At 54.0% G+C, this 12,761-nt stretch overlaps 1 protein-coding gene across 2 annotated transcripts; it reads right to left on the bottom strand.

Moving 5' to 3' along the window:
- Positions 1–4,661: 4,661 nt before the first annotated feature.
- Positions 4,662–12,056, bottom strand: LOC144955302 (uncharacterized). Of its 2 annotated transcripts, XM_078885556.1 has the most exons (4): positions 11,731–12,056; positions 9,509–9,675; positions 7,305–7,493; positions 4,662–5,499 (listed from the first exon to the last, which is right to left on the bottom strand). In XM_078885556.1, the coding sequence occupies exons 1-4, from the start codon at positions 11,939–11,941 to the stop codon at positions 5,368–5,370; spliced, it is 699 nt and encodes a 232-aa protein (XP_078741682.1). In that variant the 5' UTR covers positions 11,942–12,056; the 3' UTR covers positions 4,662–5,367. The 2 variants fall into 2 exon arrangements, with proteins under 2 accessions (XP_078741682.1, XP_078741683.1); XM_078885557.1 differs by lacking the exon at positions 4,662–5,499 and having other exon boundaries at positions 7,134–7,493; positions 11,731–12,055.
- Positions 12,057–12,761: the final 705 nt, after the last annotated feature.

Raw genomic sequence — 12,761 nt, 5'->3', positions numbered from 1 at the left:
ACAAACTCGCCACACTCAACACACACCACACACACCACACACACCCACCACACACCACACACACCACACACACTCACCACTCACACTCACACCACACACTCACCACACACACCACACACACCCACCACACACCACACACACCACACACACTCACCACACACACTCACACCACACACTCACACTCACCACACACACACTCACATCCACACACACTCACATCCACACACACTCACCACTCACACTCACACTCACCACACCTACTCACACTCACCACACAAACTAACCACACTCACCACACAAACTCGCCACACTCAACACACACACTCACCACACAGACTCACCACTCACCACTCACACTCACCACACTCACCACACACACCACACACTCACCACTCACACTCACCACTCACACTCACCACACAGACTCACCACACACACTCACCGCTCACACTCACCGCACACACTCACCACACACACTCACCGCACACACTCACCACACACACCACACACCCACCACACACACACACACACACTCACCACACTCACCACACTCACCACACCCACACCACACACACTCACCACACACACTCACCACACTCACCCACCACACACACTCACCACACCACACTCACCACACACACTCACCACACACACCACACACACTCACCACACCACACATACACACCACACTCACCACACACACTCACCACACACACTCACCACACACACCCACCACCCACACCACACACCACACACACCACTCACACACACACACACCCACCACACACACTCACCACACACACTCACCACACACACACACACTCACCACACACCACCACACACACCACACTCACCACACACACTCACACCCACATCACCACACACACACTCACCACACACACTCACCACCCACACACACACACCCACCACACACACTCACCACACACACTCACCACACACAACACACCACCCACACACTCACCACACACACTCACCCACACCCCACCACACACACCACACACCACCACACCACACACACACACCACACACACCCACCACACACACCACCACACACACACACACCCACCACACACACCCACCACACACCCCACCACCCACCACACACTCACCACACACACCACACTCACCACACACACTCACCACCCACATCACCACACACACACTCACCACACACACTCACCACCCACACACACACACCCACCACACACACCACCACACACACCACACACACCACAATCACCACCACACACACCACACACACCACAACACTCACCACACACTCACCACACACACCACACTCACCACACACACACCACCACACACACTCACCACCCACACTCACCACACACACTCACCACACTCACCCACCACACACACTCACCCACACACACTCACCACACACACACCCACCACACACACTCACCACACACACCACACCACCACACCACACACACACACACACCACAATCACTCACCCACACACTCACCACACACACCACACACACCACACCACACACCACACACACACTCACCACACACACACACCACACTCACCACACACTCACCACACACTCACCACACACACACTCACCACACACACTCACCACACACACACACCACACACACACTCACCACACACACTCACCACACTCACCACACACACACCACACCACCACACACACACACCACACACACACACTCACCACACACACCACCACTCACACACACACACACCACAATCACCACCACACACTCACCACACACCTCACCACACACACTCACCACACTCACCCACCACACACACTCACCACACACACCACCACACACACTCACCACACACACCACACACACTCACCACACCACACACACACTCACCACACTCACCCACCACACACCACCACACACACCCACACTCACCACACCACACACACCACACCACACACACTCACCACACACACACTCACCACACACACTCACCACACACACCACACTCACCACACACACACTCACCACACACACTAACCACACACACCCACCACACACACCACTCACACACACTCACACACACCACAATCACTCACCACACACTCACCACACACACACACACCACACACACTCACCACACACTCACCACACACACACACCCACCACACACCCACCACACACACTCACCACACACACACACACCACACACACACTCACCACACACACTCACCACACACACTCACCACACACACCACACACACACACCCACCACACACACACACCCACCACACACACTCACACACACCACACACACTCACCACACTCACCACACTCACCACACACACACTCACCACACACACTCACCACACACACCACACTCACCACACACACTCACCACACACACCACTCACACACACACACCCACCACACACCCACCACACACACTCACACACACCACAATCACTCACCACACACTCACCACACACACACACCCACCACACACCCCACCACACACACTCACACACACCACACACACTCACCACACACACCACTCACACACACACACCCACCACACACCCACCACACACACACACACACACCACAATCACTCACCACACACTCACCACACACACCACACTCACCACACACACACTCACCACACACTCACCACACACACACTCACCACACACACTCACCACACACACACACCACACACACACTCACCACACACACTCACCACCCACACACACACCACACTCACCACACACACACACCACACACACACACACTCACCACACACACTCACCACTCACACACACACACACCACAATCACTCACCACACACTCACCACACACGCTCACCACACACACTCACCACACTCACCCACCACACACACTCACCACACACACCACACACACTCACCACACCACACACACACTCACCACACTCACCCACCACACACTCACCACACACACCACACTCACCACACCACACACACACACCACACACACTCACCACACACACACTCACCACACACACTCACCACACACACTCACCACACACACTCACCACACACACTCACCACACACACCACACTCACCACACACACACTCACCACACACACTCACCACACACACCCACCACACACACCACTCACACACACTCACACACACCACAATCACTCACCACACACTCACCACACACACACTCACCACACACTCACCACACACACACACCCACCACACACCCACCACACACACTCACCACACACACCACACTCACCACACACACCACACTCACCAAACACACACTCACCACACACACTCACCACACACACCACTCACACACACCCACCACACACACACACCCACCACACACACTCACACACACCACACACACTCACCACACTCACCACACTCACCACACACACACTCACCACACACACTCACCACACACTCACCACACACACACTCACCACACACACTCACCACACACACACACCACACACACACTCACCACACACACTCACCACCCACACACACACCACACTCACCACACACACACACCACACACACACACTCACCACACACACTCACCACTCACACACACACACACCACAATCACTCACCACACACTCACCACACACGCTCACCACACACACTCACCACACTCACCCACCACACACACTCACCACACACACCACACACACTCACCACACCACACACACACTCACCACACTCACCCACCACACACTCACCACACACACCACACTCACCACACCACACACACACACCACACACACTCACCACACACACACTCACCACACACACTCACCACACACACTCACCACACACACTCACCACACACACCACACTCACCACACACACACTCACCACACACACTCACCACACACACCCACCACACACACCACTCACACACACTCACACACACCACAATCACTCACCACACACTCACCACACACACACTCACCACACACTCACCACACACACACACCCACCACACACCCACCACACACACTCACCACACACACCACACTCACCACACACACCACACTCACCAAACACACACTCACCACACACACTCACCACACACACCACTCACACACACCCACCACACACACACACCCACCACACACACTCACACACACCACACACACTCACCACACTCACCACACTCACCACACACACACTCACCACACACACTCACCACACACACCACACTCACCACACACACTCACCACACACACCACTCACACACACACACACACCCACCACACACCCACCACACACACTCACACACACCACAATCACTCACCACACACTCACCACACACACACACCCACCACACACCCACCACACACACTCACACACACCACACACACTCACCACACACACCACTCACACACACACACCCACCACACCACAATCACTCACCACACACTCACCACACACACCACACTCACCACACACACACTCACCACACACACTCACCACACACTCACCACACACACCACACTCACCACACACACACTCACCACACACACGACTCACACACACACACCACACTCACCACACACACACTCACCACACACACACTCACCACACACACACTCACCACACACACTCACCATCGCCGAGCGAGATGTGCACTCTGTCGGCACGCTGTAGCTCGCTGTAGGAGGAGATGGAGCTGAATCTCCGCTGGGCCCAGGACAGCGCCGCTCCCGGCTCTGCGGGGACCTCCCTGGAGGAGCGGTGGCGCAGACAGCGGCCCGTGCAGAGCCACACGGAGCCCGGGCTGACCTAGGGGTCATCATCATCAGCAGTGGCATCATCATCAGTATCATCATCAGCTCCCGGCTCTGCGGGGACCTCCCTGGAGGAGCTGTGGCGCAAACAGCGGCCCGTGCAGAGCCACACGGAGCCCGGGCTGACCTAGGGGTCATCATCATCAGCAGTGGCATCATCATCAGTATCATCATCAGCTCCCGGCTCTGCGGGGACCTCCCTGGAGGAGCTGTGGCGCAAACAGCGGCCCGTGCAGAGCCACACGGAGCCCGGGCTGACCTAGGGGTCATCGTCATCAGCAGTGTCATCATCATCATCATCAGCAGTATCATCATCAGCTCCCGGCTCTGCGGGGACCTCCCTGGAGGAGTGGTGGCGCAGACAGCGGCCCGTGCAGAGCCACACAGAGCCCGGGCTGACCTAGGGGTCATCATCATCAGCAGTGGCATCATCATCAGTATCATCATCAGCTCCCGGCTCTGCGGGGACCTCCCTGGAGGAGTGGTGGCGCAGACAGCGGCCCGTGCAGAGCCACACGGAGCCCGGGCTGACCTAGGGATCATCATCATCAGCAGTGGCATCATCATCAGTATCATCATCAGCTCCCGGCTCTGCGGGGACCTCCCTGGAGGAGCGGTGGCGCAGACAGCGGCCCGTGCAGAGCCACACGGAGCCCGGGCTGACCTAGGGATCATCATCATCAGCAGTGGCATCATCATCAGTATCATCATCAGCTCCCGGCTCTGCGGGGACCTCCCGAGAGGAGCCGTGACGCAAACAGCGGCCTGTGCAGAGCCACACGGAGCCCGGGCTGACCTAGGGGTCATCGTCATTGGTATCATCATCAGCAGTATCATCATCAGCAGCAGTATCATCATCATCATCAGTATCATCATCATCAGTATCATCATCAGCAGTTTCATCATCATCAGTAGTATCATCATCATCAGTATCATCATCATCAGTATCATCATCGGTATCATCATCGGTATCATCAGTATCATCATCATCAGCAGTATCATCAGTATCATCATCATCAGTTCCCGGCTCTGCGGGGACCTCCCTGGAGGAGTGGTGGCGCAGACAGCGGCCCATGCAGAGCCACACGGAGCCCGGGCTGACCTAGGGGTCATCATCAGCAGTGTCATCATCATCATCAGCAGTGTCATCATCATCAGCGGTGTCATCATCATCAGTGTCATCAGTGTCATCATCATCAGCAGTGTCATCATCAGCATCAGTGTCATCATCATCAGTATTATCATCAGCAGTATCATTATCATCAGCAGTGTCATCATCATCAGTATCATCATCAGCTCCCGGCTCTGCGGGGACCTCCCTGGAGGAGTGGTGGCGCAGACAGCGGCCCGTACAGAGCCACACGGAGCCCGGGCTGACCTAGGGGTCATCATCATCAGCAGTATCATCATCATCATCATCAGCAGTGTCATCATCAGCAGTATCATCATCAACAGCAGTGTCATCATCAGCAGCAGTATCATCATCATCAGTGTCATCATCATCAGCAGCAGTGTCATCATCAGCAGTATCATCATCAACAGCAGTGTCATCATCAGCAGCAGTATCATCATCATCAGTGTCATCATCATCAGCAGCAGCAGTATCATCATCAGCAGCAGTATCATCAGTATCATCATCATCAGTATCAGTGGGGAAGACAAAGACGGCCGGGAGTGGGTGGTTGCTTACCACCTGACCCCCTCGAACAACACTTGCCCGCCCCTCCCCCCCCCACAAAGGCTATACCGGGGGTGTATGGGGGGGGGGTGAGCGATGTAAGGATGGGTAGGGGTGGTGGTGGGTGGTGGTGGTAGGGGTGGTAGTGGTAAGAGTGTAACCCTTGTACCCGGCCGGGTACGGGTACCCGTTTGCGACCCTGGTGCAGCCGGGTACGGGTACGGGTAGGCCGTGAGTCACTGGTGAGTCACCGTTTGTCACTCATTTCCCAACGTCTTGTCTCTTCTCACAATTCAAGTTCTAGAATCAACCCACCCGCGCCTGCAACATGGCTTCATCCCAGAGGTCGCAACCGGGTACCCGATACCCGTACCCTACCCGATACCCGGCTACCCGTACCCAGCCGGGTACGGGTAGCCGTTTGCGACCCTGGTGCGGCCGGGTACGGGTACGGGTAGGCCGTGAGTCACTGGTGAGTCACCGTTTGTTCTTCTTGGTTCTTTCGGTAAAGTCACGTAGAATGAAATAATAAAATAAATAAAGCTATTTTTATGCTTTTTATTTCATTATTTCCATTCTACGTGACTTTACCGAAAGAACCAAGAAAATGAATCCCTGCAGTCACGAAAGCTTTAAATCGAAAAGAGTAACCGTTTGTGTCACTCATTTCGGGTAAAGTACGGGTATGGAACGGGTACGGGTACCCGTTTGCGACCCTGGTGCGGCCGGGTACCGGTACGGGTACGGGGGGGGGTAAGGAATCAAACCCCGTTTGCGACACTCTGACGCACATGCAGCGTGTTGACCAGGTCGCTGTTCAGGCCGCTGGCCGACAGCCGCCACTGGATCCCCGTGACCCGCTGGGCCGCCACCAGAACCAGCGCCAGCGGCCTGCGCTGGACTCCGCGGGCCCGCACCGACACGCGCACCACAGGCTGCTGCTGGGGCCGCTGCTGAGGCCGCTGCTGGGGCCACTCGGCCTGCGGGCCCAACGCAGAGACACGGAGATATTGTTGGGGCCAATGCCGCACACGCCAGCCGCGTGGGCTGTAGCGTGAACGTTGGGGGGGCGAGTGCTGTGATCATACAGACATATATATATACACACACATACATACACACACGCATATACACACACACACACATACACACACACACATACATACACACATAGACATACACACATAGACATACACATACATACACACACACATACATACACATACATACATACACACACATACATACACATACATACATACGCACACACAGACATACACATACACGCATACATACACACATACATACACATAGACATACATACATACACACACACACAGACATACACACACATACAGACATACACACACACACATAAACACATACATACACATAGACATACACATACAGACAACAACAACAACCGCCATTCGCCACTAAGTGGCGGTGACGTCACCACGACGCTAAACGGCTTTTGTTCGGCCGGATCGAGGGGGCTAAACGGGCGCGGCACGGGCTAGAGAAGAGATGGAGTGATGTGGTACAGGAGGACGTGGAGCTGAGTGGACTTGCCGATGACTGGTACCAGCGGTGTCAAGATCGGCCTCTGTGGAGGAGGCTCGTGAAGGACGCTACTGGGCAGTTGGAGGCAGTCGCCCTCCAACAACAACGGAGGGCGGAGGAGCGACGCTCACAACAACGAGCGGAGCGCCGGGTGGCTAAAGCACAGCAAGTTGGCACAGTAGGGGGCACAGGTGGTGCATCAGCCAGGTCATCTCGTCTCGGTCAGTCGACCCGTGGCACCTGGGTCTGCCCCGTGACCTCCTGCCAGCGGGCGTTCGACACTTCACGTGGCCTCAGGGTGTACATGGCCTGGCACAAGCGTCGTGGTGATGCCACATACAGACACACACACATAGACATACACACATACATACACACACATAGACACACACATACATACACACACATACATACACATACATACACACACACGCACACATAGACACGCAAATAAATACACACACATAGACACATACATACACGCACACACACAGACACATACATACACACACATAGACACATACATACATACACACATACATACACACACACATACACACACATACACATACATACATACACACATACATGAGTGGGTGGGTAGGTGGGTGAATGGGTGTGTGAGTGAGTGGGTGGATGAGTGAGTGAGTGGGTGGATGAGTGAGTGAGTGAGTGGGTGAGTGGGTGAGTGGGTGGGAGGGTGGATGAGTGGGTGGGTGGGTGAGTGGGTGTGTGAGTGAGTGAAGAGTGAGTGAGTGGGTGGGTGAGTGGCTGAGTGAATGAGTGAGTGGGTGTGTGACTGAAGAGTGAGTGTGTGAGTGGCTGAGTGCATAAGTGAGTGGGTGTGTGAGTGAAGAGTGAGTGAGTGAGTGGGTGAGTGGATGGATGGGTGGCTGGGTGAGTGAGTGAGTGGGTGGGTAGGTGAGTGGGTGGGTAGGTGGGTAGGTGGGTGAGTGGGTGTGTGAGTGAGTGAGTGGGTGGATGAGTGAGTGAGTGGGTGAGTGAGTGGGTGGGTGAGTGGGTGGGTGGCTGGGTGAGTGGGTGAGTGAGTGAGTGGGTGAGTGAGTGGGTGAGTGAGTGGGTGAGTGAGTGGGTGGGTGGCTGGGTGAGTGGGTGAGTGAGTGGGTGAGTGGGTGGGTCAGTGGGTAGTTCAGTGGGTGAGTCAGTGGGTGGGTCAGTGGGTGGGTCTGTGGCGATGATTGAAACCAAAGTGCGGATAAGACGGCCGATCGTCTGGTGACTTACTCACCTGGGTAGGTGGGTTAGTGGGTAGGTGAGTGAGTGGGTGGATGAGTGAGTGGGTGAGTGGGTGGGTCAGTGGGTGGGTCAGTGGGTGGGTCTGTGGCGATGATTGACACCAAAGTGCGGATAAGACGGCCGATCGTCTGGTGACTTACTCACCTGCCCCCCCCAAGCTGCCCCCCACTCTCACCTGGCCAGGTAAGGGCCCCAGAACGATGATGTGCACCTCGGGGTCTACTGCGGACCGCGACCGGCCGAGGCTCACGCAGCCAAGTGGTGCCTCCATCTTCCGCTGGGACACCTGGACGGGGTGCAGGGGTCCCACGGGAACCAGTAGGGGGCACGGCCCCCCACTCGCTGTGGGGGAAACAAAAGGGCGGGGGGTAGCGGGGGGAGAGGGGGCGGGTGGCGGGGGAGTTAGAACGAGCACGCTAACAGATATACCAACAGGCGAATAAATATAGCAACATGCTAACACGCATACACCACCACGCTCATAAACACTCGCTAACACACTAACACACGTATACCAACACGCTAGCAAACATAACAACCGCCATTCGCCACCTCTTGGTGGCAAGCTCCAGATTCAGCAGCAGTGCCTCCAACTCCTCCTCTGAGTGACCAGCAATTACCAGATCACCGGCATACATAACGTGGTTGAGCAATACAGAGCCATCCCTTGACCGCACCTGGGCATCGATCAGCCTCCCATTGTATCTGTACCAAATGGAAATTCCTTCGATACAGCTATTGAAGGCTTCACGAACTACGTGGTCAAAATAGATGTTAAATCCCTGTCGCACCCCAAGGTGTACAAGAAATGGCTCTGACTCCCGGCCACGTAGTTTTACCTGGGCCCGCTCACCATCATGAAGGTCCTTAATGAGCGTGAGCAGAGGGTCAGGGACTCCGAAAGCATGAAGAACAACCCAGAGCCCAGGCCTACTGATGGTATCATAGGCCTTGACCAGGTCAATAAAGCGGAGATGTAGGTCTTGTTGGAATTCCCTACACCTCTGCTGTAGCAAACAGACAGAAAATATGGCATCTGTGCAGGACCGCCCTTTCCTGAAACCGCATTGGGGTTCCGCAAGCCTCTCCTCAGTGTGCCTGGCAAGGCGATGTTGAATAATCCTTGCCAGGACTTTTCCCGGCACACTGAGGAGTGAGATGCCCCTGTAGTTGTTACAGTCTGTGCGGTCTCCCTTCTTAAAGAGGGGGACCACCAGGACATCCTTCCAGTCCTGCGGAAACCGTCCAGTGGTCCAGACTGTTGATATGATGTCATGATGGGCAGTCTGTGCACAAACGCCACCCTCCCTCAGCATTTCGCTCTCTGCCCTGGTCTCAGACTCTGGATAGCCTTCAGTACTTCCTCAACAGATGGCACCTCAGACAGCCACTCACAGGGGGTGACTTCCTCTTCTAATATTTGAGGCATCGCTGCCTCAGCAGGGTCTTCCCCACTTTGTCCCACGATGACTTCCATTTGGAGGGATTTCCCCTCCCCCAGGACTTCACAGAAATGTTCAGCAAATCTGCAAACCTGTTCCTGGGGGTCGGAGATTGGATCACCGTTTTTTCCCCTAATGATGGTAATAGGTGTGGTGCTGCAGGTTACTTTTTTGATGGAATTAAATAGGGATTTGTGATCGCGGGCAATTGAGGCAGATTCCATCTCCTCAGCAACCGGCGACCACCACCCATCCTTGCAGCGCCTCACGGCTCGATGAACCTCCGAGCAAAGGCTGTGGTAAGCCTCCTCATTCTCCGACGTGGGATGCTGTAGCCGATGAGAGTGGGCATGTCGCTTTTTAAATCCTTTATATTAAGTTCGCTTGCTTGCTTGCTTAGGACCGTGCAAATCTTTCGGTCGTTTTTTAACCCACTTCCCGTGATCCAATCGAGCTGACATTTTGCACACAGACTCGTTGTGCGTGACAATGAATTTTCGTGAAAATTTTTTTCCTAAATTTTACACTGTTTAGGGGGAAAATATTAAATATTTCTTTACCAATTGGTTAATGCTGGCACACAATCATCTGACCCATAGGTGGCAGCCATCTAAAGCCAGATGACGAGAGGACTCTAGCCACCCCGATGCCACGCATATAAAGGATTTATAGTGAAAAACTTTGTTTTTACGGGTTAATTTTTTCTCAACTATCCTGAACACCTCCTCTGTCATCCAAGGTATCTGGGGAGGTCTGGACCGCATACCCAAACCAGCCATTGCAGCTGCCTGAGTCACAGTCCTCAACCTCGGCCATTTAGCCTCGACATCTGGAGGAGTGGGGGACGATGCCAACCCCAGCCGCAAGCGATGATGAAATTCTCGCTTGCAACTTTCATCAGCTAGCTGAGACCAGGCTACCTTAGGTTTGAATGGGGTCCTGGGTGTACACCCACCACCGGAGTGGAAGAATGGCAGGCGCATCTTAGAGATGACAAGTCGATGGTCAGACGGTAGATCAGCTCCACGGTAGGTCCTGGTGTCAAGGACATGGGCCCGCATCTGCTGATCCGTCACTACGTAGTCCAGCAGATGTTCTTGCTTGGATCCGGCGTGCATCCATGATGTTGTGTGGATGCGCCGATACCGGAACAGCGTGTTGGTCATTACAAGTCAATGGGCTGCACAAAAATCTAGCAGCCTCCTGCCGTTGTTATTCAGCTGATCTGGCCCATGCCTTCCAATCACTCGAGACCAGGTGCCAACATCATGACCAACTCGGGCACATACACCAACACACTAACACACATACACCAACACACTAACACACATACACCAACACACTAACACACATACACCAACACACTAACACACTAACACACATACACCGACACACTAACACACATACACCACCACACTAACACACATACACCACCACACTAACACACATACACCAACACACTAACACACATACACCAACACACTAACACACATACACCAACACACTAACACACATACACCACCACACTAACACACATACACCAACACACTAACACACTAACACACTAACACACTAACACACATACACCGACACACTAACACACATACACCAACACACTAACACACATACACCACCACACTAACACACATACACCAACACACTAACACACATACACCAACACACTAACACACTAACACACATACACCGACACACTAACACACATACACCACCACACTAACACACATACACCACCACACTAACACACATACACCAACACACTAACACACATACACCAACACACTAACACACATACACCAACACACTAACACACATACACCAACACACTAACACACATACACCACCACACTAACACACATACACCAACACACTAACACACATACACCACCACACTAACACACATACACCACCACACTAACACACATACACCACCACACTAACACACATACACCAACACACTAACACACA

The sequence above is a fragment of the Lampetra fluviatilis genome, unplaced genomic scaffold, assembly GCF_964198595.1.
Source record: "Lampetra fluviatilis unplaced genomic scaffold, kcLamFluv1.1 SCAFFOLD_1325, whole genome shotgun sequence".
Classification (NCBI taxonomy): Eukaryota; Metazoa; Chordata; class Hyperoartia; order Petromyzontiformes; family Petromyzontidae; genus Lampetra; species Lampetra fluviatilis.
Note: the sequence above shows the minus strand (reverse complement) of the source record. Positions and strands in the feature narration are given on the sequence as shown.